The sequence below is a fragment of the Chlorocebus sabaeus genome, chromosome 27 (genome assembly GCF_047675955.1).
Source record: "Chlorocebus sabaeus isolate Y175 chromosome 27, mChlSab1.0.hap1, whole genome shotgun sequence".
In the NCBI taxonomy this organism is placed as follows: Eukaryota; Metazoa; Chordata; class Mammalia; order Primates; family Cercopithecidae; genus Chlorocebus; species Chlorocebus sabaeus.
The window spans coordinates 25,087,104-25,114,457 of NC_132930.1; the positions used below are offsets into that span (position 1 = coordinate 25,087,104).

Here is a 27,354-nt window from a genome sequence, read left to right on the forward strand (position 1 = left end):
GGTGGGTACCACTATTATCACCATTTTACCAACAAATTGAGGCTCAGACAAGTTAAGTAAGTTGTACAAAACCGCAAAGCCAGGAAGTGATGGAGCTGGAATTTGTAACCAGGGCCAAGGCACTTAGCTGTTATTCTATAATGTGTCATTTATAAGAAAACCAATGAGGACCAAATGTTTCAGATGCTTTGAGAACAAAGAGCTCCTTGGGAAGTGAAGCAACGAAGGAGGGCTTCTGCTGAGTCTTCCATTTGCAGGTAGGAGGTTCATTCATTACAGCCAACATTTATTGAGCACATAGTACAATTAAGCACAGAGCTGGAGACATCATGAGTGATGCGTGGTGTCACCTTGAAGTTGAAAGGGGGAAGAAGAATAATCAAATAGGAGAGAAGCAGGGATGGGGGGCTCTGGAAGGATCAGGAGCTTGAAGAGGGATTAAGGGAGTCCCTTAGGGATGGAAAGATGTGGAAGAAGGGAGGGGAGCAGGAAAGGCTTTCCAAGGAGGTGGGATCTTGAGAGCACAGCCTGGGCAAAGGCTCAGGTATGAGACAGCCTAAGAAAACCCTGAGAGTGTACGCGTCTGAAGCCACCTGTGGAGGTGCGTAGGATGGTGAGAGATCATTATAGTGGCTAGCAACCTTTGAGTAGTCATGATGTGTTAAGCACTTAGCATGATCACTTCTATTCTTTCCCTTGAGTGGGTAAACCATGGCCTGCAGGCCAAATCGAGCCCACCACCTGTTTTTGCTTGGCAGGTGAGCTAAGAATGATTTTTACAGATGTAACACTTAAATTGATTTTGATGATAGGGAATACTAAGTTCAAACCCTAATTAAACAAAATGTTATCCTCCTCACAAAGAATTCTCTTGTTCTCATTAGTAGGCCTGAATTAAAAAAAAAAAAGATTGTCCTTGGTCAGGTACAGAGGCTCACCCCTGTAATCCAAGAATTTGGGAGGCCAAGGCAGGAGGATCACTTGATGCCAGGAGTTTGAGACCAGCCTGGGCAACATAGCAAGACCCCACCTCTATTCTGTAAATAAATGAATAAAATTGTCCTCAATTAATAATACTTTTCTTCTGTTTTTATTGAGGTACAATTTACAAATTAAAATTGTATATATTGAAGATATACAACATGACGATTTGTATATGTTGTGAAATAATTATCACAATTGAATTAACATGTCCATCACTTCACATAGTAACTATTTTTTGTGTGTGTGGTGGTGACACTAGAGATCTATTCTCAACAAATTTCAGGTTTACAATACAGTACTATTAACTATTAATTAGAGTACATCCTGTACTCTAGAACCCCAGAACTTACTCATCTTATAAGCGAAAGTTTGTACCTTTTGACCAACATCTCAGCATTCCCCTACTCCCAGCCCCTGGCAGTCACCTTTCTACTCTCTCTATGAGTTCCAATTATTATTATATTTTGAATTTTACCAGCGAAAACATTGTGAATCTTTATTTTCTCTCTAGTTTTATAAATGCCTATTAGTAGCCTCAATTTTGCTTCTTGACTTTCAATACCAGAAATATTTACTATCTAGCCCTTTGTAGCAAAAACTTGCCAGCCCTGTTCTTTTCTCTTTTCTTTTCTTTCTTTCTTTCTTTTTTTTTAGACGGAGTCTCACCCTGTCTCCCAGGCTGGAGTGCAATGGAGCGATCTTGGCTCATGGCAACCTCTGCCCTCCTGGGTTCAAGTGATTCTCCTGCCTCAGCCTCCCGAGTAACTGGGATTACAGGCACCCACCACCATGCCTGGCTAATTTTTGTATTTTTAGTAGAGATGGGGTTTCATCATGTTGGCCAGTCTGGTCTCGAACTCCTGATCTCAAGTGATCTGCCCACTTTGGCCTCCTAAAGTGCTGGGATTACAGGCATGAGCCACCATGCCCGGCTAGGCATTGTTCTTACTTAAGGATAAGGGAACTGAGGCAGAGGGAGGATAAAATGATGTCATTCACATCCTGAAACTAAGACTGGGTGGAGGCAGGACTTGAACGCAGGTTGTTTGGACTGGGACCCGATGCTCTGAGCCCACTTCCACCCCGTGTTTACAGAAATCCAAGGAAGAAGCTAAGGGCCAAACTAGGTCAAGAGGGGAGGGAATGGAGCAGACAAAAGTGCCCAGATGTGGAGACAAGCAAGAAAGACGCGCCCTGCTGGGCCAGGCTTCTCTGGCTGATCCAATGTGTCATGGGCCTGAGCTAGTGGCTGTGGGCACAAAAGACTTGTTTCCCCTGGCAGAAAAGAATTCCTGGCTGCTAGGGGCAGCAGATTTCTCTGTGGATGATTGGAAATATTTACAGTGCCGCAGGAAACGCTGGAGGAAGAGCAGGTCTGGTGGGCTGAGTGTGGAACAGAGGGGACGATCAGCTTGGATGAGTTGAGCTGGAGATGCCTGGGACATAAGTAGGTGGAGGAGAGTGGAGAAAAGAGTTTGGGCTCTGGAGTCAGGTGCAGAGTTGGGAGTCACTGCAATGGGGGCTGAAATGGGGGAGACTGGAAAGAAATCATTCCTTCTGCTAATAGGAGTTGAAAGGTTCACCTGCTCATCTTTGAACTCTGCGGTGGACAGGGATGGGGGTCATGTTCCTGGGTTCAGTGGATCCTGAAGAAGAAAACAAGGTTATTTTTGAAGTGGGTTATCTGTGTCATTGTATGATCTCTCTTGTCACACACACAAGACACACACACACCAAAGATCATAAAAGATGTATTTTTAAAGCCCCAGTGTGTACATTAACGTACATAGAATAACCTGATTAGCTTTGAAGGCTGTTGGCTTAAAGAGAATGAAGATTTCCTAGTAAAAGCAGAGGAGGAATGCTCGATGTCATTGAGAACTCAAGGAGAATTTCCTTCCAGTGAAGTTTCAAAAAAACCAAAGGAAGAAGCAGCCTCTGATTATATAATTTCTACCTGGGCAAGTAAAAATCTTTGATTATCTATTTATGTCCTGCCAATTCCAGGTCCCAGAGGAAATCAGTCCAGCCTAAAAGAAACTAATTTTGACCGCTTCTTTTCCTCTCTCTTGTTTCGTGGCCTCGTTAACCTCCAGGAGTTTGCCTGTGAGTGCTTCAGGCTAATGTGGGAGTCCACGTAGGCAGATTCCGGAGGAGCAGGCGAGACCAGAGAGGAAGGAACTGAGATGCAGGGAAAGAAACAGTGATGCCACTACCCAACCAGGGATTTGACAGCCAAGAAGATTCTTTTTGTTTGTTATGGTATTTTTTTTTTTTTTTTTTTTTTTTTTGAGACAGGGTCTTGCTCTGTCGCCCAGGCTGGAGTGCAATCATGGCTTGCTGCAGCCTTAACCTCTGGGCTCAGGCAATCCTCCCACCTCAGCCTTCGGAGTAGCTGAGACTACAAGCACACACCACCCTGTGTGGCTAATTTTTTTTTTTTTTTTTTTTTTTTTTAGAGAGAGATTAGTTCTTGCTATGTTGCCCAGGCTGGTCTCGAACTCCTGGGCTCAAGTGGTCCTCCCACCTTGGCCTCCCAAAATGTTGAGATTACAGGTGTGAGCCCCTGCGCCTGGCCTGAGAAGATTCTTATAAGCCTAGAGTTTCCCCAAGAATTCTTGGAGTAAATAAGGAAAAATATATGAGACCGTCTGAAGTTTCAGAGGAAGTGAGGGTTCACCACTCACACATTTTAGAGGGAGTGAGGGCCTCATAACTGCACATCTGCCCCTCCCACCTCCTAGTTCTGTTTGCCCTGTTGTCTTACTCATTTGCAGGAAGAACAGTATCTGGAAAGTGGGTGTTGCAGGAAACCTGAGGATGTGGCAGGCTTCAACTCATAACAGGGTGTCCATCTTAAACACACATTTGACCTTCTCCTTGGATAAACAATGTAGAAGTAGGCCCAGGGACCTGTGTCATTTCATGAACCTGATCTTGTCCAGATTTACTTCTACGAACGATCTTCGACGAGGCACTTTGAAAAACTGCAGCCACACTTTGAGGCCACTGGGGTCCCACTGCGTAGATTACCCCTTCAGTGTTCTAAATGGAACTGGGGATCAAATCAACAAGATGTAGGAAACGTATTTAAAAAGGGAAAAGGTGTAACATGGTCTCATATTTCATAAGAAAATGAGATTTTCATGAGATGTCTTTGAAAGAGAAAATCCTTGTACAAAACACACAACAGCTGTATGAACTAAAACAATTATCTTTTGTGATTCGTAGGGGGCATATCACGTCGGTGGAGCAGAGATTTGTATATTTATCTCTGAACTTGATTTGATTTTAATATTATTCTGTCACTTACGCACAGTTCCCAAATGCCTTGTCAGGAAGAGCCAGTTATTAAGCCGCTGAAAGTGTCTTATAAAAATAGCAGACAATCTAAACTGTGAATCACTCCATGGAGCCCCAGTGGTGTGAGCACGAGCAGATTCTGCCATGAGTTAAACAATTGTGCAAACATGTGCTCCACATCCTTTCTGTGCCGGATTCAGTGCTAACCCTGGGGTGAGAGAAGATTAATAAGGTGTAGCCTGTGTCTGAAAAGAATTCACATCCCAGTGAGAAAGGAGCAAACAGATTTATTAAATACTATACACAAGAAGGTTAAACTATTAGAGATGAGTTAGAAGGGATCACTCTGAAGTTGTGTTGATGAAGTATGGTTCTGTACAAAGTGCTATGAGAACATGGAAGAAGGAAAATTAACCCAACTTAAGGGTGCCTGGCAAACTTCAAGGCTGAGACATTTGAATGGTCCTTTGAAGGATGAGTAAGAGTTTGAAAGCAACAAGGGAGTTTTTTCAGCAGGGGGAACAACACGGGGTAAGGTTTGGAGGCATAGCTCTGCACAGCTAATGAGGGACCAGAGAAGAGCTCTGTATGACTGGACAGCATGGTGTATGTGACAGGGACAAAGGGTGAGGCTGGGAAAGAAAGCAGGAGTGTTTAGGCAAAGCCACTGTAAACAGGAGCCCAGAAGATTCTCGGGTTAGGAAGGGTGCAAGGAGATTGGTGTTTTACTTGGATTCTTCTGATGGTCTCTGAGCTGCAGAGCAGGGCAGCACAACGAGGGCCATCTTTACTATGACACATGGTGTTGTCATTGTTTTACTTACTAACTCAGAAGATTAGCCCATTTCCTGATGTCCTTTGCTTAGCCTCAGGGAGTGATTATACTTGAAAATGGACGTTGGCAAACTATAGCCATATCAAATTTGACCCACCACCTATTTTTGTCAGTAAAGTTTTATTGAACCACAGCCATGACCATTCATTTCGTGTTGTCTATGGCTGATCATTGCACTAGGACTGATTTCACAGCAGAGTTGCATAGCTGCAACAGAGACTGATGCACAACACCTGAAATATTTATGATATGGTGCTTTACAGAAAAAGTTTGCTGACCCTTGAGTTTTGGTTCTCCAAAGTCATTGCCATCTTTCCCATCAGACCAGAAACTTGGAAGACTACCTAGAAGGTTTGCCTCATTACCTTCTGTACTGCTCACCTCTGCCTTTATCAAGTGGCCAAATTCAACTGCTCTCACAAAGTCAGTTGTGGAGCATAGGGTAGAGGATCACATTAAAAAAAAAAGAGAGAGCGAGAGAGAGACAGTAAGTTCTAGAAACCGGCAAGTCTTGTCAAGCCACTCCATCTCTTCTCTGCAAAAGTCCCCACGTATGAGGTCAGCAGCCTTCCATGACCCCAAGTATACTGACTGCAGCAGTATTGGAGAACGTTTTTATCATATCCTCATTGGCAGGACAGAACTGATTAGGTAGTTGTGTTGGTCAAACAGCTGCCCCCACAGCGTGTGCATGAATGGGTTGACATCAATCTTAGGGAAATATCTAATGTGCTCCTACAAGACTGAAGACTTACTCCTGTCCTGTTCAGCATTTTCACTGGCATAAATGAACTAGAAACCATGTTTCTCGATGTGGGGTTTGCCCATAGCTACAGGACAGAGGACGACTAAAAGTGGCATTGATATGTCAGAATCCATGTTCCAAAGAAATCTTGATGAACTAGAGTAGTGGTCAGAATGTACTCTCTGCCACAGAAGCAGTCTCTCCTAAATGAAGAATGTAGGACCCTAGCAAAATATCTGATATTTTCAGATCCTGGGGTAAGAGTACAAATGGAGACCAGCCTGCCATACATCCAAATATTTGGAAGTTATAAATCAAGACAGCAAGCTAAACAAAAGTGCCGTATCCTCCTACCTTGACAAATAGACCTTCTTCAACACCTGGAAGTCCAGGTTCAAATTCAGAATTCTCTGACTCCTCGGAGTCTTAATTGCTGTAACATGGCAGTTAAGTGGGAGAGCAGTGCCTCCTCCCACCCAACCCCCAACTTTCAACCCTTCTTTCTATTTTCTAGCCTGCTCCTGGACTCCTCCGCAATGTGTCTCCAGTTGCTTCCCCTTTACTGTACACCAGTGATATCTGCCATTTGGTGCCATTTGTTTGGCTCTGCTCTCTGGCTTCTCTCTTTAACTCCAATTTCTGCCTCTGATTAACTTGTTTCTAGCTTTTTCAGGCAACCCCTGGTCTCATGCTTATATTTGGCACAATCCCCAGAAAATAATGTCCCTGATGGAGTCACCCCTGGGCTTGGAAAAACAATCTGGTCAATTTCCACCTGCCTTCCAGCTCCTGGATCTTATATGATAATCCCTGACCAGCATCTTAGATGAAAACTGCTTCTTCCCACTCCCATCACCCATGCCAGTGGCTCTTGAACTTAAGGACAAAGGATGAACATGTATTTCAGCAAATCTGGGGCAGAAGTCCCACTGACAAGCAATATATTTCTTTGAATTATAGTGTTTTTATTTTCAAAGGTCACATGCTTTAGAGAAAATGTTTTAATCATTGAAATATTATTATGTATAATGTACCTTCTAAAAAGTACACAGAAAATAGACATACAGTTTAAGAAATTATCACAAAAGGTATAACTTCCAGATAAACAAATGGTTCACTATCTTCTCCTCAAAGGAAACCAACCACTCTTCTGACTGCTAATACTATTATTTGGTTTTGCCTGTTTTTGAATTTTATGTAAATATAATCAAACACTACAAATTCCTTCATGTATGGTTTCTTTCATTCAACATAATGTTTGTGAGATTCATCTGTGGTGCCCTGTGTGGTCTTTGGTTACTCATTTTCATGCCGTGTAGTATGCCAATAGTATAGTATACTCAATATATGTATATATGAGTACACCAACATTTATTTATGTATATCATTGTTGATGGGCATTTAAGTTGTATCCCATTGTTATTATATATAAACCTGCCATGAACAGTCTTACAAATATCTGTTGGTACATGTGAGCATGAATTTGGGGCATATATATCTAGAAGTGAATTACTGGATGATGGTTTTTACATATTTCAACGTATTTCAACTCTCTGATAGTTCAAAGATCTTTCCAGAGTGGTTGAACCAACCTGCACTCCCATCTCTAGTCTACAGGAATTCTTTGTTGTTCCACATTTTCAGATTTATTTTTATTCTTCTCCACGAGACACTCATGTTCATTTCCATGTTGAAAATTTATAGAATTTTTTGCCAAAAAGAGGAAATGAATCTTGTGGAAGATGTACCAAGTTTATTCTTGTGCCTTCAACTGCCACAAAGTTGGAGGAGTTCAGTTGTGCATCAACCACATTGACCTCTTGGAGGTTCTTCTTTCAGTTTCATGACTTTCTAACCTTTTGCTAAACTGTTTACCACTTATGGAACAGTGTACCTTCTCTGTCCAGCATAGTGCCTGCTACCTTATTGGCTGAGTCTGAAGACTGATTCACTGCTGACCTTCAATCCATTTTGAAAAGACAGCATTTATCTGGATAATTTTACTTTGATTAGAGGTTCATCTGATTGTGGCTTTGATTAGTCCCTAAGTCCTTTCAAAGGTAACAGACCATGCACTTCCTTCATATGTACTTCCATCACCTGAAAGAATACTTGGGACCCCACGGGGAGCAATCAGTATTTGCTAACCTACTGCCTGGCTCAGTGTAGCTTAAAATCCATCTTTATTTTTATATGATAGTTTAAATGATTTAATGAGTGGCTGTCACTGACGAGGCACTTGGGGACTGTGCATAAAATGACACAATCATATAAAAATAAAGCTTTGCTCAGAGACTAATACACAGAATTGCCTTCCGTGTACCTACTGCTCTTTATACTAGAGGAAACAATTCTTCCTTTGGTCAAGTGGAGTTGTTTCCATTGATAAAAATAAGTAAATCCACATTCTCTCCTACTGCTTTATTTGAATGCTTACAAAAACAGGCATCATATATAATATTCATGTCAGCAATGAATATGCAGAAAGTGCTGCATCTCTTTATTTAGGAATTTTAAACATTGCAGTCATGTTCATCATGGTGACTGTGGGCTTTTATATCTAAGACAGACTCGTTTCTCAAAGTCATATTTAAATATCTCAAACGGTAATGTTGGCCTCTTGGGTACTGCACAACAGACAACTGAAGAAGGAAGGTTAACCTCTCCAGAAAAAAAAAAAAAAAGAAAAAAAAAAAAAGTAAAGCAACGGCGCAGCTGTGGATATTTCACGTTTAGAAAGCAGCGGGCACAGGGGAAGGAAGAACAGAGAATTCTAGGGGAGCCAAGTTTGCAGTGAGAATCTGGATGTTGGCTTCATCTTAGAGCAGAGTGTGGGAGTTGTTCTCTAACTTAATGACGCTCTAAGTGAGGTATCCACTTTTTTCTCCATTCCGTGTTTTATAGACAAGATTTCTCTTCTGTTCTTTTCAATAACCTAAACTGACAATCCGAATGGTTAGCCAGATGCAAGCACACGCACAGTTTCATACCTGTGACTTTGATCCAGGTTTCAGATCTTACAATAGTTTCATTCATTCATTTGTTCTTTCATTTAAAAAAAAAACTGTTCGTTTAAAAAAATTAAATGGCCAGACAACAAATACTTACTCAGCACCTACTATACACCAAGTGCTGTGCTTGGTGCTTAGGATACAATGATATGTCATAACCAGACATTATTTAATTAAGTACACAAACAACTGTAAAAGTACATCAGTGGGAGTGCTCTGAAGAAACAAGTTGGTGCAGTGGAAATGTATATTAGAAGGATTTGCCTTCATCAGGGAGGTCTGGGAAGTGTCCTTGGGGAATAATGACTGAGGAAGTGATGATCTGTATATGAGCCAGTGCCTTACCTAAGTGAAGTGGGCTGCAGGGGCGGAAAAGAAATGAAAACAGCTCGTGCAAAGGCCCTGTGGTGGGAAAGCATAATGCACATGACGACTAGCATGAAGGTCAGTGCGGGAGGACAGGGGAGGGCAAAGGGTGTGTGCAGTACCTTGTGGGCCCTTGCGGAGTGTTGTCCTTATCCTAATAGCAAAGCGGACCCACGTGGAAGAATCGGTGGAGGACTGAGAAGGACCCAGTTTTTTGGTGTGGGTTGTGGAAGCATACCCGGAAGCGTACTGGAAAGTGCTGTAGAATTTCTTGTTCTTGCCTCGACACAGTCCCTGGCTGGCATCTTGACTCAATTACAGGTGTCCCCCAACAGCTGTTAGCTGCCGAGCAGGCGGGCCTCCCAGTCCTGAGTGGATAATGGGGAGGGTGCTGGGGTGGCGGAGGGACACGCTCCAGCAGTCCGGCTCGGCTCTCTCTTCTGCACACAATGAACAGCCTGTGCGTGCTGCTTGCAGATCCGAACGTGTTTAGCCATAACAGTCTGACAGGGAAGCCTGGTTTCAACTTTAATAGAACAGAAGGCACCCAACCAAGTTGGCATAATCTCTCTCCTGAGAGGTGATGTGTGGCCTTTGCGTGCCGGGCCTTCGATTTACAACCAGGATTAAATATAGATAAATTCAAAATGTAAATGCTCTTGACTCCATTTATAATTCTAATAATAAAATACATCATAATAGCATTTTCGTACTCTAGATATTCAACATTTAGAGATTTAAAAGGTCTGAAAAAATCTTTTGGGGTCAAGCTACTGTAATTCATAGCATGTTAAGTTAGCAATAAACCTCACAGGGGCAGAACTGGGGGCCACAGGGTAGGAAGGGGGAAGGAAACTGTCCTGAATAGTAACTGTGATTGTCATAGAGCTAGGTTTCAACCTTGGCACTCGTGAGATTTGGGTCCATGTCATTCTTGGTCGTGGAGGTTGCCCTGTGCCTTGTACGATGTTGAACAACATCCCTGACCTTTACCCACCAGATACCCCTAGCACACATCTCCCCCATCCCCAGTTGTGACAACCAAATATATCTCCAGATGTTGCCAAATGTCTCCTGGGGGACAAAATCCTCCCTACTTTTAAACACTGTATAGAGGACGCATAATTAGTACACCTGGTATAGGAGGTTTTGTGGAATAAAAACAAGCATGGCCAATAATTCAAGGATTGTTTTAAATAAGAAAAGAGTTCTATACCACGTGGTTAGAGGTTTTCAACCTTAAATCAGTTTTGCTTTCCAAACTATTGAAACGCCTAGCATGTACATGGAAATGCCTCCACTCCAGCCTCACTAGAAACTCCCAACTGAGGGGCAGACCTCATTCCATTCACTGAGGAAAGTGGAGCTTAGGATTCTGCAAGTCAACTTTTTAATTTAAAGTTTGAAATGCAAAAACAGCCTTGCTATTTCTTCATCTGCAGAGGAACAAAAAAGGAAACGGTTGTTTGCTCCCTGTGCTCTTGAGACTTTAAATATTTCTCCTACCTCAGTTTTGGTGGGAGATGGGAAGGTATTAAAAGCTAGAATAGAATCATTTGGATGCTTAACTGTAGTCTGGAGGAATTGGAAAAGCTTTGCAAAATTTCCCAAGAGAGTGAAGCTCTCTGACAGGGGTCGACTGCCCGGCGTCCTCTGCTCAGACAGAAATCACCATCCAACTGGGGCTGCTGCAAACATGTGGGCTGAAGATACTCGACTTCCTGCCTTTTTGCCATGCTATAGGTGTGTGACCTTGAAAAATGGCCAGATCTCCTTGGATCTTCACAGTCTTTTTTTCTGAAAATAAAACTAAAAGCAATCGCTGAATCCCTCACCAGACTGTGGTGAGGTTTAATGAGATTGCAATTGGGGGTCTGGCGTTATGGTTTGAGGAGTGTGACTTCACCTTGAGGCTATCAGGTCTTTCCCAGTATTTGGTCTATTTCTTTTCCTTTTTTCTTTTTTTCTTTTTCTTTTTGAGACAGAGTCTCGCTCTGTCGCCAGGCTGGAGTGCAGTGGTGCAATCTCGGCTCACTGCAACCTCTGACTACCTGGTTCAAGCGATTCTCCTGCCTCAGCCTCCTGAGTAGCTGGAATTACAGGCACGTGCCACCACACCCAGCTAATTTTTGTATTTTTAGTAGAGATGAGGTTTCACCGTGTTGACCAGGAGGGTGTCGATCTCCTGACCTCGTGATCTACCCGCCTCGGCCTCTCAAAATGCTGGGATTACAGGCGTGAGCCACCATGCCTGGCGTATTTGGCCTATTTCTTTTGGTAAATTGGTTAGGTCTGCAGATGTTTCTTTTATATAATTGGAGATGCAAGATGCTTCACAGAAACACTAAACACCATAAATTCAAATCCGGTGAGTTGAGGTTAGGTATAGATGAATTTGAACCCATTATATAGATAGATGTAGAGATATAATTCATATAGCTATAGATAACATATGTAATAGATATTTTATGTAGATAAGGATATGAATCTTTGAATAAATTCATAATGAGAATAATAAAATATTACTTAAAAATATCACCATGGCTTCCAAGGTTTGAAAAAGCTTTTGGTATTTTAGATTGGAAAGTATAAACTGTATCTACTGTCTTCGCTGGGGCGGCCCTAATGAAATACCATAGACTGGGTGGCTTATAAACAACAGAAATTTATTTCCCAGTTCTAGAGACTGGGAAGTCCAAGATCAACGTGCCAGTAAATTTGGTATCTGGTGAGGGCCCACTTCCTGGTTCACAGATGGTGCCTTTTCACTGTGTCCCCACATGGTGGAAGGGGAGGAGGAAGCTCTCTGGAGACTCTTTTTATAAGGTACTAATCCCATTCATGACGGCAGAGCCTTCATGACCTCATCACCTCCTGAAGGCCCAGCTCCTAACACCATCGCTTTGGGGATTGGATTTTGACAAATGAATTTTGCAGAGAAGGGACAAAAACATTCAGACCATAGCGTATACTAAAAATGTGAATGGAGTTAGAAAACCTTAGTTGGTCTGAATATCAGAAAGCTCTAGAGAAAAGTCCCCCCAGGCAGCCTGCATGTATATCTTGTGAAGGAGAATTTACCTACAGTCCCTGAAAGAACACAGAAAGAGGGATCTTGTTTTGTCTTTGTGGCTCTGTGCTACTTAAAGCAGGAGGATTAAGCAGGAAAATGTCGGTTGGTTTATATTAAGGCTAAAGACTGATCCCTGACTAATGTTGAAATTAGCCAGCTAAACTTGGGTTAGTCCAAAGGGTAAAGAAAGTAATAAAATAAGACCAACGTCTTTTAAACTGGAGTGTGATTTGGGAACTTTCCAGTGGCAGTAGCATGGGATATCTGTCTGGAAGAGGGCAGGGGGATGAAGACCTGACTCTCAGAAGTGTCTGTGCAATGAGCTGTAAGACTTTCATCCCTGTCCAAAATTGATACCAATAACCCCACACATCTGTGTAGTTTGCAAAGCACTTTCTCAGCCACCATTTCATGTAATCCTCAGGACAATCCTGAAAGTTGCTACCATTATTTTCGATGGATAAAGCCAGCTCAGATGGGTCAAGCAACTTATTTAAGGGCCTTTGACTGATAATTTGTGGAGTATCGGCTAGAACCAATCTACCCCACATGCCAAGTTCCTTCTCTTAAAAAAAAGGGGAAAAAAATTCCCCTAAAAAGATAGAATAAAATAAATATGGAAAGTAGTCAGGAATCAGGTGGAGAGTTAAGAATCAATAGAGTGGTTTTGTTTGCTTTTAAAAAACTTCTTCCCTTCCACCTCACCACCCTTCCCTCTATACTTTCCTGACAGTGGTCTTGATGTAAGTTCATATTTCATTTTAGAAAGATAAGGAGCCTGGCATAGGTGGCTGTGCCTGTCATCCTAGCAACTCAGCAGGCTGAGGTGGGAAGATCACTTGAGCCCAGGAGTTTGAGACCAGCCTGAGCAACATAGTGAGACCCTCTGTTCACGTTTTTTCTTTTTTTTAAAAAAAACTAGCCAGGCATGGTGGCTGTGCTTGTAGTCCTAGCTACTCAGGAGGCTGAGGTGGGAGGATCACTCGAGCCCAGGAGTTCGAGGCTGCAGTGAGCTGTGATCACACTACTGCATTCCAGTCAGGCTGACAGTCTCGTAAGGAAAAAAAAAAAGATTTGAAAAACCTCTCTCCAGCATTGAAACTTCCTGTAGGCTAGTATGTGTGTCCAAGCAATGCAGGTTGTGGTTTTAATTACCATGATGTCTCCAAGCATTGTGTCTGTCCTCCTGTGTATGGAGATTCCAATTTACTGGTTTTAAGATGTGGTGAACAAAAGTCTGTTCTCGTAGTTGACCAAGGGGATGTAGGCCACGAAGGCATGAATCTTAAGTACGTGACCACCTAACTCACGCTGAAGCCACACTCACTGCATCTGAGCAGGTGTCACTTTCGCTTCTTGTTTTTTATTTTTAAATTTCCTAAGTTTTGTTTGGTTTTTACCTTCCCCTGGTTTGGCAGATGCATGTGTACTTTTTGGAGAGATATTTATACCATTCGTGTTAAAGGTACTTTTTTTTCTAAATGGTATCCTGTCAACAGTACATTGAGGATACAATTTAGGAACTCAAAATGCGTTTAAACACAACTTAGCAAACGTTATGTCTCATCATTTGGCATCTGGCCTCTGCAAATTCATTTTATTTAATGCCATAATCAATATTCCTGATTTGAAATACTTCCTTTTATCTTTTGTTTTGAAGGCAGTATTTTTTTTAAATATACCCTGTTTGTTTGACTTTCTTCTAAATAACACCCCCCCTCAAAATATTCTTGATTGCTACAGTCATTCATACCTATTTATCTCCATCTATGTATCCTCATTATCTGTTTATCTAAACAAAAACTGCTTATTCTAGGAAGGTGCTAAGACAGAGCCTTACAGTACTAGGCCCCCAGAGAGATCATGCGCTTGTGGCATCTGGTAAGTGACACATGGGCTTTCCTCTCCCAAGCAAGACATCTAGTTGTCACCCGCCAATCTGCTCAACCAGTTACACAGTAACTCTGCTGCCTCTCCACTTCACTCGGATATGAGAGAGTTAATTATTTAATATGTTTGCTAAGCACATTGGGTTCCCTAGAGAAAGTGTGCCACATAAATATATATAAATGAATTATTAATTAAAGTTTAAGCAGATTACTTGGTGAATTCTTTCTTAACTGCCCCATTTTCCTAATGAGGTGTTTTGAAGTTACTATCTAGATTTGGTATCTCGCCCCGCCTTCTTTCCCATGCCTTCTCCTTCTTCCCCTCCTTAATTTCCAATTCTGCTTAATTCTCTTTCCTTTCTGTCAGCTCTGTCAGCGCCTACCATATTGTGGGTACTCAGGCAATCACAATGATTTAACGCCAGATCTATAGGTAAAAGCCTTCATTAACTTCAACAGGCGTCATAAGCTCCTAAGAACTCTAGGGTGAGATTAATAATTAGATAATGATTCTAATGTGCTATGAAAATGAGAAGCCAGGCTCATGAAATGCTGAGCATGGTGTGGTTATCAGCAGTAGAGGAAACCCTTGTTTACCGACCCCTTTTCCCTGATCCGTTTCAAGTAAAACGAGAGATCCCAGATAGTTAAAAAATTAATATAAATCAAATCAAACCCCTCCCACAATGTCGACTTGTCTCTCATCAGCCAGAACAATACAAAAAGATTGCAATTTAAGAGCCTGGTTTGGAGGTTGGTTGGATTCTCTTTGAGGAAACTGTGGACTAATTTAGATCGAGTATGAGGGAGCTGCATAATTGCTTATTGAATGTTGATGTCCAAATCCTAGTTATTCCTTTACCGGAGATTAAGGGGAATTAGAGAACAGTTCACGTCCATCCTGCTAAACCTGACCCAGTTTATTTACACTGTAATCTTACTTCAGAGCATGAGAAGTAAAATGAGCTGCTCTTATCAATTAATAGCTGAAGAAAAATTTAGATTTCAAGTTCAATGTAAGAGCTACTTATTCCAAAGCACTACAGAAATGAAGAGGTGCTTCCTTTTAGGCCAGGAGCAGGGAGGGGAGGGAGGAAGCGCTGAAGAGAATTTGTTTCTTTCCTTCCTAAGAGTTTGAATTACTGTGCAATCTTGGATTTTCTAGTGACCTGTGTGAAAGCCCTGGGGCTAAAGCAGACCTATAATGGATCTATTTCTGAAAGGTTCAGCAGTATTGGAGTTTAAAACAGCAGTCGTGATACCTGCAAGTAATGAGGCCAGTGCTTCCTTCTGCATCCAGGAGGCCATTGGTCACAGCCTGCATGGCCTCTCAAAGTACAGAAGCGGGCAACTCCCTCCTTGGCCCACTTCCACAATTCTCCAGGGTAGCCAGTCCTATACTTAGCAGACACAGAAGTCGCTCTAGGGATATGAGATAAATGGTGAGCTAAAGACCCTACACTTGCTCTCAAATCTCCCTGCCCTGCCTTGCCCACCCCACCTGCAGCACCACATTCCACTATTAGATGTTCACTTCTCTGAGTTAAGCTGTTGTTCCACATTCAAATACCTCTGGGAGGTACTATACATCGTGTTTACCAGTCATTAGTAATTTAGTACAAATATTTGTTGTTTGTTAGATTGACACATAACATGCATTGATCAGAGGCAGGGAGTGGGAAGATGTACTTGAGTGCAAGGCTGCCTTTCTACTGGCTACCCCACTCCTCTGAACCTCAGCGTGCACACCAGGAAACCAGGGCGTTAGATCAGCAGATGTATAACGTCACTTCCGTTCCCAGCACTGTGTATCTCTGATAGTTGTGGGAAGGGGCACAGATACAACCATGGTGATGGGTCAGGGGGCGCCTGGATGTGAGGACGATGGTGGGAGCCTGAGACACAACAGAATGAATATGGAAATTTTATAAGAAGCTTGGGAACTTTGAGTTGCTTTATATCAGCCTGTAGCCTTGGGTCTAGGCTCCAGAGTTCAGCACAGAGCCTGGAACACAATAGGGGCCCAATAACATTAGATGGAAAAGGACGGGAAAATAACAACTATCTATGTATTTGTTTTCTGGGACTGCTGGGAAAAATAAGCACACACTGGGCAGTTTGAAACGAGGAAATGTATTGTCTCAGTTCTGAAAGCTAGGAGCCCAACACCGAGGTACTGGCAAGGCCATGCTCCCTCTGAAACCTTGAGAGGAGCATCCTTTTGCCTCTTCCAGGTTCTGGTTGCCCCAAGCACACCTAGGCTTGTGGCATCCTGGCTCCAGTCTCTGCCTCCCATGGCCATCTTTTCTCTGGCTCTTCACACTGTCATACCTGTGTATGTGTCTATGTCCACATCCACATCATCCACATTTCCTCCTTCTCCTCCTCCTCCTCCTCCTTCTTCTTCTTCTTTTTGAGACAGAGTCTCACTTTGTCACCCAGGCTGGAGTGGAGTGGCACGATTTTGGCTCACTGCAATCTCTGCCTCCCAGGTTTAAGCAATTCTCCTGCCTCAGCCTCCCGAGTACCTGGGATTACAGGCACATGCGACTATACCGGTTAATTTTTGTATTTTTAGTAGAGACAAGGTTTCACCATGTTGGCCAGGCTGGTCTCCAACTCCTCATCTCAAGTGATACACCCACCTCGCCTCCCAAAATGTTGGGATTATAGGCATGAGCCACCATGCCCGGCCCCAAATTTCCATCTTCTTATAAAGATACCAGTCATATTGCATGAGGGTTCACTTTATGCCTTTTCTTTTTTTTTTCTGAGACAGAGTTGCGCTCTTTCACTCAGGCTGGAGTGCAGTGGTGCGATCTCAGCTCGCTGCAACCTCTGCCTTCCAGGTTCAAGTGCTTCTCCTGCCTCAGCTTCCCAAATAGCTGGGATTACAGGCATGTGCCGCCATGCCTGGCTAAATTTTGTATTTTTAGTAGAAATGGGTTTCACCATGTTGGTCAGGCTGGTCTTTAACTCCTGACCTTAAGTGATCCACCTGCCTCAGCCTCCCAAAGTGCTGGGATTACAGGCGTGAGCCACCACGCTCGGCCCACCTTCTGACTTTATCTTAATGACACCTGTATGAACCCTATTTCTAAATAAAGTCACATTCACAAGTATTGAGGATTAGGACTCCGACATATCCTTTTAGGGAACACAGTTCAACCCATAACAGCCTCCTTCACAGAACTGTTGCAAACATGAACTGAAATGTGAAATGTCTTGATGACTGGAAAGTGTTTATGTAAATGTAGGCGAAGGAACTCAGCTGGGATTTGAGTCTGGCCCTGTCTCCCAACGATCAGGCTACCCGCAGACTCTCAGCATAGAAGCCTCCAAAGCCCAATTTAGGGGTGTGAAGACTAATGAGGGAGAAAGAGTATAGAAAATGAGGTCAAGTCATGAAAGACAAATTTCATTACCTTCAAAGAGTTGCCTGTGCCCACCGTGGGTCCCAAGTGAGGGAGGTGACCGCAAATACCCCATGTGATAACTTAGATGTCCTAGAATGAGACCAGCCTTGCCTGCTTATTGATGCCACACTGGAGAGAATGGGAATCACTGATTCACTCATTTTTATGTCTTTTATTATCATAGACTGTGAAGGTGCTGTTAATGAAAAAAAGCTTTAATAAGCACCAGTAATGCATAAACACCACACTACACAGAAGACAGACAAGGTTCTTGACATCTCAGAGTGTGGGTTCTAAAGGACACCCGGACAGTCATGCATGAATTTTATCTAGTTTTTTCCTTTTTTGCGGGGGTGGCGAGGAGCGGGTAGCATCAGGGAAGAGTTGCATTCTAATTGGTTATGAACCACAGGTCTAAATTTCAATTCTGGCCTGAATAGTAATTTTTCCTGAAGGTTTGAATAAATCATCCAATCTGCTTCGGTTTCAACTATTTTCAGCATTTCTATTTTAATCATTAATTCTGACTGCTAAGGACCCCGGAGTCACCGAGCCCGTTTGCGACTTAATTTGGGATGGGAATGAGGCAGGAGGAGAAGATGTGCTGAGAACCAAACAGGAGAAAATGGGCTTGACCTGGAGTTTTGAAAGATTTGGTCCAGATACAAGGGACGTTTTCTTATTAGTGATAGCTGTAATTATTTGTTTTGCTCTGGCAAGGTGGCTTATAGAATTTGCACAAATAGTTTTGGTGAAGATAGGAGAAATTCTCATGGAAGGAAGACAGTTTAATTTTCATTCTGATTTGACTGCAAAGAGACAGTTGGATGAACCCTGCATTAAGGTAAATCACAGAATCTCAAGATAATAAATGCCTTAATCCATTCTGCTTCCCTTTTTTGCTTTGAATGGTAAGAAGCTCAGAGCTGATTATACTGTCCCGTTAAATACTCAGGGCACTGTTTCAGTTATCTATTGCTATAAACAAGCTACCCTCAAACTTACTGGCTCAAAACAACACTTTATTTTTATCTTCCATGGTTCTGTAAACTGACAGGACTCAGTTGGGCACTTCTTGCTTGCAAATTCTCCTGCAGTTTCAGTGGGATGGTGGCTAGGGCTGAAGTCATCTGAAGAATCAACGGGGACAGATGTTCAAGATGGTTTGCTCATTCACGTTTGGGCTGGGCTGACCCGGATGGTTGGAGGCTGACTGAGCACCTCTCTCTCCATCCATGTGGCTAGCTTAGGCCCTCTCACAACGTGCTGGTAGCTGTATGGTGGCTGACTTCCGGGGGGAAGAACTGGGGAAACACTTCCCATAATGGGAGTTGTGGTTCACGAGTGGGGTCATCATTAGACACATATCACCACAGGTATTTATAAATCTTTTAAAAATTTTTCATGGTCTTATAAGAGCTATATCTTTCCTTGTGGGCCTTTTTTGGAAGTTAGCAAGTATGAATAATACACACACAATGCTTTACTCTTGTCTAAGGCTCAACAATTTACCACCACTCTCACTATGCTACCTTACCTGGCCTTCACAACACTCTGTAAACAGGTAGATTCACTTTGTCCCATTTTTACAGACACAGAAACTGAGGCCTGAAGATTAGTGATCTTCCCAAGCTAGCCCAGCTATGAGGAGGTGGGTTGCCCTGGACAAATGTGTCTGACATAGAAATCTATGTTCTCAAGCACCTGGTGAAGTGCTGGCAGAGGCCTGAACCTAAAACCCAGATGTGACCTCTTTTCCCCAGCATGCACCTGGTTGCCTCTCCATTGGCCCTTCGTAGCAAGAGTTTGGTGTAGTGACATGGGCACTAGACCTTGAGCAAAATTACCAGAATCCAAACTGGCTCTGCCACCTCCTGGCTGTGGACCTGGGATCTTTCCTACGTCTCTGTTTCTTCATTTGTAAAAGGAGGCTGATGATAGTAACAGTGTCTACCTCTCCGGGTTGCCAAGAGAATTACGTGAATGAAGGCCTCAAAGTAATACTTGATAAGAACTGAAAAAGAAACCTCTCCATGAAAAGCTGTAGAGATGAGTGGCTATTAAGAGGACCCCATTCTAGCTGCCTCTTCTCTGTGTGTTTCTTGATTTTATATGGACTTTACTAAGCATCGCAGCTGATCATGACGTTTCATTGTGCTTGATATTACATATTATCAGGTGGACTAAAAGCCCTAAATCAATGTTAATGCCTACCCAAGATTGCGATTGGAGCTGCAGGATGCAGTTATAAAATATGCTTATGAATTATAGGCGCAACCTGCCTTTCCCCAAGCTCTCATGTGCACTCACTCTCTTTTCAATTATTTATAGTGACATTCTCTCCCTCGGTGCCCATTCACTCTTCTGTTACTCATTGTCCCAACTGGATCTGGACATTCACCCTTAACTTCTCTCTACTCTATTCATTTTTCAAACGCATGTTCTTCTCAACATGCTCACTCGAAGATCAAAGATCAAAGATGTTCTTACATCTTTTTTTTTTTTTTTTTTTTTCCCGGAGTCTCGCTCTGTCACCCAGGCTGGAGTGCAGTGGCATGATCTCGGCTCACTGCAACCTCCACCTGCTGGGTTCAAGCAATTCTCCTGCCTCAGCCTCCCGAGTAGCTGGGACCACAGGTTCATGCCACCATTCCCAGTTAATTTTTTGTATTTTTAGTAGATACGGGGTTTCACCATGGTGACCAGGCTGGTCTCAAACTCCTGACCTCCTGATCCACCTGCCTCAGCCTCCCGAAGTGCAGGGATTACAGACGTGAGCCACTGCACCTGGTCCCGAAGATGTCCTTACATCTATGGACACATGCCCTTGATCTTCTATATTCTGTGCACTTTTCTTCCCCAAACACCCAGTACACAGGGACTTCTGTGCTCACTGAGCCTGAAATCCCTGCTTCTTATCCCAATACCCCCAAGGATGGCAGAAGTTTCTGCAACTATGGCGGTGGGGCAGGATGCAGACCTGGGTATGAATAAGGAGGCCCTGGACATCTGGTTACACCTGCTTGGAAATGTTCAGCTCACAGAGCTTTCCCTTAATGGCCCAAGAGGGCCAGAGAATGGATTTCCCTGCTTCCCACCTGGACACTGCACAAGTAAGTCGTGGGCTGTCCAGAGAGCTTATGTCAGTAGCTGCTGCTTAAGGGGGAAAGTGCTCCTGACACAGGGGAGGGCTTGGCTAAGGGAAGCTGCCTGCTTTTTCCCCCAGCTCAGAGTGGGGGAAAGAATTGAGCTGAATATGCACCTATTCAGAAGGGCAAAGAGCCAAAAATAACTAGGAGCAACAGCATTTCATCTGACAGGCCCAGAAATAGAGCTCATTTTGGAGCATGCCAGGGCTACAGACCGAGTGATTCCAAGACCTTCAGCATCCCATAAAAATACACGGAAAAGCTTTCAGTTTACACAAATGCTTCCTTTTCCTCCTTTACCACAACTTCCCAAGGCAAGGGCTCTGTGGCCCATAGGAAGAGAGTCTGCAGAGTCAGGGATTTGAGGCTCAAAGGATGGGATCTGAGGACAAGGAGATGAGGATGGTATCTGATGGGATGTTCTATGGAAGGAAAAAGCAAGAAGTAACTGTTAAACATGGAGAATTTGAAACAAGGAGAAACAGAGACAGGAAATAGATTTAGGGAAGGTAATGGCTGGGGGCCACAAGAAAATGTTGCCCATAAAACAATGGCATGCAGGATTTGTCTAGATTCCAGAGGTCACCTTTGGCAGAAAGACAGGCCATGGTTTTCCTATTGGGATGGGGAGTATGTTGCCTGACAGCAATCTTCTATTTTTGCTTTACCCTCTTCTATTTTTGTTTTCTTCTCTTTTATTTTGATATAAAAGGCAAATGTCACAGTTCATTCATTTTCATTCTGAATAACTGAAATTACAGGAAGGAGGGAGGGGGAAGAAAGGAGAAGACTGCAGAATTACAGAGAAACTTGAGTGTGGAAATAGTCATGTTCTAATGGGAAGAGACTGGGGAGACAACAATGAAATAAAAAGGAAAAGAAGGAAGGGAGGGAGGAAGAAAGAGGAAAAAATGAAAAAGGAAGATGTTGGATTCAACTTTATTCAGTGAATATGTTCAAGAATGTTCTATGTAGAAGGCATGGGGGTACAGAGAAATGGTTAAGAAGCAACCCCAGCTTTCAGGGAGCATATAGTCTACTGGAGGAGAACAGGCCAACTAACATACCCACTATAAGGGAGAATTAGCCAATGGCCACTTAGGGTTACAGGCAATGCCTGGTGGGGGCACAGAGAACTGACTGATTTGCGTTTTGACCTGAGGCCATGAGGGAAGATTCCCTAAAACTGGCAGCATTTGCCTGGCTCTCAGAGATTTACGTGGGAGGGTAAGTGGATGGAAGAAACACTCTCTACTCCTGCAAAATGCCTTCCTACCCACCTCCTGTAATCCGGAGGTCATTTGTCTCTGCAGGGGCAGATCTCTTTGCCCCAGACATCCTTAGCATATAGAAATGGGGTTTCCAAGTGCCAACATGGACAGAGCCACTCCAAAGGTAAGTTTTTACTGATCCACAGCAAAATGCAACAATGCATAAAGACAAGACAGAAGTAAAATATTCAGATTAAAGAACAGTTTTTTTTTTTTTTTTTTTTTTTTTTTTTTTTTTTTTTTTAAGACAAGGTCTCACTCTGTCGCCCAGGCTGGAGTGCAATGGTGTGATTAGAGCTCAGTATAGCCTTGACCTCCTGAGCTCAAGCGATCCTCCCACCTCAGCTTCCTGAGTAGCTGGGACTGCAGGCACACACCATTACACCTGGCTAATTTTTGTATTTTTAGTAGAGACAGGGTTTCGCCATGTTGCCCAGGCTGGTCACGAACTTCTGGGCTCAAGTGACCTACCCGTGTTGGCCTCCCAAAGTGCTGAGATTACAAGTATGAGCCGTGGCACCCAACCCAGTCTTTTCTTAGAATGTTAGGCTCTTTGTAATTTTTTGATGGTAACAGGCCTTGTCTTTTTAATGAAATGATACTGACAGAAGATAGTATATGCAGTTGGTTTATAAAAACTATTTTTGCCCAGTAAGGTAATCGTTGACCAAGTGCATTGGTCCCTGAGACGTGACTGATCTTAAACCATTTTGGGCCAGGCACGGTGGCTCATGCCTGTAATCCCAGCACTTTGAGAGGCCTAGGTGGGTGGATCACGAGGTCAGGAGTTCAAGACCAACCTGACCAACATGGTGAAACCTCTGTCTCTACTAAAAGTACAAAAATTAGCTGGGCATGGTGGCAGGTGCCTGTAATCCCAGCTACTCAAGAGGCTTGAGGCAGGAGAATCAAACCCAGGGAGTGGAGGTTGCAGTGAGCTGAGATCATGCCACTGCACTCCAGCCTGGGCAACAGAGTGAGATTCTGTCTCAAAAAAAAAAAAAAAAAAAAAAAAAAAAAAAAAAAAAAAAAGTAAAGAAAAGAAAAGAAAAAGAAAAAGAAAAAGAAAAAGAAAATTCAGAGCCTCAGAACACCTTGCCTGGAATGCTATGATGTGCCGCCTAGGCATGCAGATGCAGTGCTTTCTCCAGCCCCTCCCTCCAGCCCTCTGGAGTCTCCTCCTAGGGGCGGGCGGTGATGAGCTCAGGACTCTGTGCCTTTGTCCTTTCCCGTGTTGAGGTGTGGAATTGGTCCCTTTCCAAGGGCATGTGATAAACTGACTCACACCAAGGCAGTAATAAGGGAGGCCAATCTCCCCCTGGGGCCTTCAACTTTTAGTAGAGTATTAAAACTTAATTTAACCTGATGAATTGTAATGGTGAGATTTCAAGCCCTTCCATGGGACAATGAGAAAATATATTTCTTTTTAAATAAAGGGCTTTCTTCTGAAATCAGACAACGCCCTCTCAATGACTGACACAAACTGCTGGAGAGACGCAAGAGTGAGGGCTGATTCTGTCTTCTGGATCAAAATGTCCCACTCCCCCATGACAAGAAATCCTGACGTTTTCTCTCCCCCTTTCCAATACAGGATGAAACAGTTAATCCCATCAGCTCTAGCCCAGGATGAGAGAGCAACTCACACATACCTCTTAGAAGACCAAACTCTGGCAGGTTTTCTGCATGCCCGATGCTCCTTGTAGAAATAGAGCCATTCTGCCTACCTCTGGAATCCTGGGGCCTCTGGTGGTACCCAATCCACAGGAGGAACACAATAGGGGATGAGTAAGAAGGGAGAAGTGAGCGGTTGGTTATGGCAGGTTAGAAACAGCCCAGCCCCCAATGGGGCGCTCTGTTACCTACACTTAGGTAAACCCAAACCCTCAAAGCTCACAAAGCCTTGAAAACTCCCAATTCCATGAATCCTGATTACAAACAACCAGAAGGAACCGTTTGGCTCCCTGAAGACCAACAGAGTCTGTGTGCAATGTGGGAAGAGAGAAACCCCGGACAGTGGCCCAGGAAGACAGGTGGCAACCCTAGAAATGCTGCAATGCCTGTTGAAGCCCCCTTCCCCTGAACTGGCCGACAATTTTCCTTCCACATACATTAAAAGTATAGTCTGTATTTTGACCTGATGGAAAAGATATAGACAGGATCTGGGACAAAGCCACCAAATCTTTTGTTCCCTTGGACACTCGATAGAATAAATGGTTTTCCACATCACACAGGAGAATGTTAAGTGCTTTGTTTCTGCTGAAGTGGAACAGAGGTAGTGGGAACGTCTGTCAAAACCCCCAAAATGCTTTACTGTGGTGGCAGCTGGCTGGGAGGCGCAGGAGCCCAGTTTCCTAAAAGCCAATAGTTCTGGAGATGGAGGAGGGCTGTTTGAACCAGCGCGTAAGCATCACCCGGGAGCTTGTTAGAAAGGTACATTCTGAAGTCCCTCCCAGGACCAACTGAGTCAGAAATTCTAGGGCTGGAGTCCAGGAATCTGTGTTTTAACAATTCCTCCAGGTAATTCTGAAGTTTGAGAACCGGCGGAATAAGGCCAGGGGACTTACACAGGTCCACAGCTCTTAGGTGACCTAAAAAAAAAGTGGATGACAGCTGAGGAGCCGCCATGCCCGGTATGACCAGGCCTGTACTGAGCAGCTGAGGGTGCATCCAGGCGCAGGGGATGCCCACGCCCGTCAAACCACCCTGGGCACCCTGTCTCACCACTAGCCTCTCCCCGACGTCTGTTGTGACTTGACCTATGCTCGTGGCACAGGGAAAGGGCTGTGGCCTCTCAGGCTCCCAGGCTATTGTTCCGATCCGCACAAATCTACCAGTGCCAAAGGAAAGCTTCTGCGAACTTTGGAAGGTGGATTAACTGTTTCAGAGCAGCAGCTGCGGGCCCAGATAGTTGTCGGAGCCGCTAGACACAGCCAAGCGCTTCCCTGAACGCCAAAGCCGGCGGCAAGCTGGTGGTCCCGCCACCCGGCGGTCCCTCTCCGCCAGGCCGCAGAACCCGGGTAGGCGAGCAGCCAGTCTCAACCTGCGTCCCGAAGGCCGAGGATGTGTCCTGGTTTTTTAAAAAGCTGTTTGCGCACTTCTAGGGCCTCACCCCTTTTATTTGGGGCTCCAGTATTACTGTATTGACCTAATTAATTCATTTTCTTTTCTGTCCAAAGTGGAAGCTGGAGCACAGGGATGCAAACCAAATACAAACCCGTCCTGGGTGCCAATACTCTGGACAATTAAAACAAAGAGCGCAGTAGTGGCGGCGGCGGCGGCACCACACAAAACCCTCGGGAAACATCCAGAACGTGCCGCGAACCAGCCGGCAGGGTGGGGCGCAGCTGGGCTGCAAACGTGCCAGGAAGGAGGCGGTCCCAACCCCGCAGGTGGACAGGTGGAGGTTGGCAGGGGTCAAAATCCATCCTGAAGGCCTGGGAGTCGGGCAGCTGCGCAGCACAACTCCAGGGGGCACACTCGCCCTGCGCCCTGCGGGAATGGCGCCCCGGCCAAAAAAGCAACCAGACAAAAACCCATTGCACGGGCGGGAACTGGGCTGTGCGACCGGCAAAAGGGTGGGTGGGAGAAAGAGAATGCGGGAGCGAGGAAGAGGATGGGAAGGGAGAAAGAGGAAAGGGAGGAAAAGAAGAAAGTGAAAAAGAGAGGGGGTTTGGGAGCAGGAAGGGAAAGGGAAGAGGGAGCCGGAGGGAGAGGAGGGGGATCGTGGAGAGCAGGAGCGCGGAAGGGGGGCGGGGGAGGAGCAGAGAGAAAGGGAAAGGGGGGTGCGCCGGGGCCCAGCCACCCGGGCTGGGGGTGGCAGCGGCCAGGGGCGGGACCCGGGTCGGTGCCCACCTGCGTGGGCGCCTGCTGCCCGGAAGGGTGGAAGCCCGGGGGCCGAAGGGAGCGGCCAGGAGGCGGGCTGGGCAGGGAGGCAGAGGGGAGGGAGGGGACGGGGACGGGGAGGCGGGGAGGAGCCGGCGCTCGGCTGGGGCTGCGGGGGCGGTGACGGCGGGAGCGGCAGTGGCGGCGGCGGCGGCGGGTCCGGAGGTGGTGGCAGGTGGCCCCGCGCGCGGCGGCCGGCCCGGCCGGGGGCGGGCGGGAAGGTGGCGCCTCGGGCGGGGGCCAGTCCCTGCACCAGGTGACCTGTTCCGGCCCGGATCCGGGCGGCCTCGCCATGCAGCGGCGCGGCGCGGGGCTTGGGTGGCCGAGGCAGCAGCAGCAGCAACCCCCGCCGCCCGCGGTCTGCCCCCGGGCCGCAGCCATGGCCCCCCCGAGTGGCGGCGTCCCCCCGGGCCTCGGCGGCCGCCCTGCCTGTGCGCTGCTCCTCCTCTGCTACCTGGTGAGCGCCGGACCCTGCCCGGGTCCTCCTCTCCGCGCGGGGCCCCGGGGACGCGGGTGGGGGCGGCCGGGGACACCCGCCACGCGGGGCGGGGACGCCGCTGCTAGTTTTCTCTCTTCCTAGCCGCTGCGCCCCGGGCGCTCCCGGCACCTGGGATGGGTACCTCGGGCGTGGAGAGGGGCGCGTGGACCGGACTTGCCGCGCTGCTCTCTCGTTCGTGCCCATTCCTCTCCCTCCCGGACTCTCTAGACCCGGGTCGGGTTCCCCTCGAGACTCCTTCTTGTCCTGGACTCCACCCGAGAGCCTCGCCGCCGGGAGTTCGCTCTCCGCCTCGCCGCGCGCGGTCTCCAGCCCCCCCACCCCCGCAACCCCCCACCCCTTCTGGGCTTCCCTCTCAATCTACTCGCAGCTCCTTTCCTTCCCGTGCCCAACTTCGCCTCTTTCTCTCGGCGCCCGCCACCCGCCTCGACCCTCCTTTTGGTTTCCACCGGGTCCTCCCGGCCCGGACGGTTTTCTGCCAACGCACCTCGCATCTCCAGCGCTCTTCAACTCCTCCTTGGTCACTCCAGCCAAGTTGCGGATGCCGGAAAGAAATCTAGTTCTCTGTAACACGCTTATCGCCAGAGTGGTGACTTTAGCTGCGTCTTGAACATTGTCATTTCAGAGAATATGTTTGGCTCATGCATGTCAGTTTGCAATTTGCACACTTCTTGGCTTTTGTTTTAGTCATCAACTAAAGGGCAGTAACCTATTTTTCAAAACCAATTTATTTTAAATACCAGAGTAGTTGAGAGCCCTCAGAACAAGGTGGGGAGAAATTTTCTCACTTCCTTTGATGGCTTGCTTGCTTCTGTTTTGAGTTCTCCCAAACAATAGTAAATTTACAGAAGGCGACACCCTTCCTGCCCAGCGTACCTTATGTTCCAAAATCCTGCAGAAACCTTGGGTTATCTCGCCATATATTACTGTAAAT

General features: G+C 45.4%; 1 protein-coding gene and 1 long non-coding RNA gene across 2 annotated transcripts in view; one reads left to right on the plus strand and one right to left on the minus strand.

The window, feature by feature from the left end:
• Positions 1-1,826: 1,826 nt before the first annotated feature.
• Positions 1,827-27,348, minus strand: LOC103246264 (uncharacterized). Its single transcript, XR_005243947.2, has 3 exons — positions 26,908-27,348; positions 23,692-23,785; positions 1,827-2,630 (listed from the first exon to the last, which is right to left on the minus strand). It is a non-coding gene; the product is annotated as an uncharacterized lncRNA (long non-coding RNA).
• Positions 26,067-27,354, plus strand: part of SEL1L3 (SEL1L family member 3) — a 117,420-nt gene continuing 116,132 nt past the window's right edge. The window contains exon 1 of the mRNA XM_008017714.3: positions 26,067-26,381. Within this exon, the coding sequence (XP_008015905.3) occupies positions 26,217-26,381 (165 nt within the window). The 5' untranslated portion in view covers positions 26,067-26,216. The remainder of the gene's footprint in view (positions 26,382-27,354) is intronic.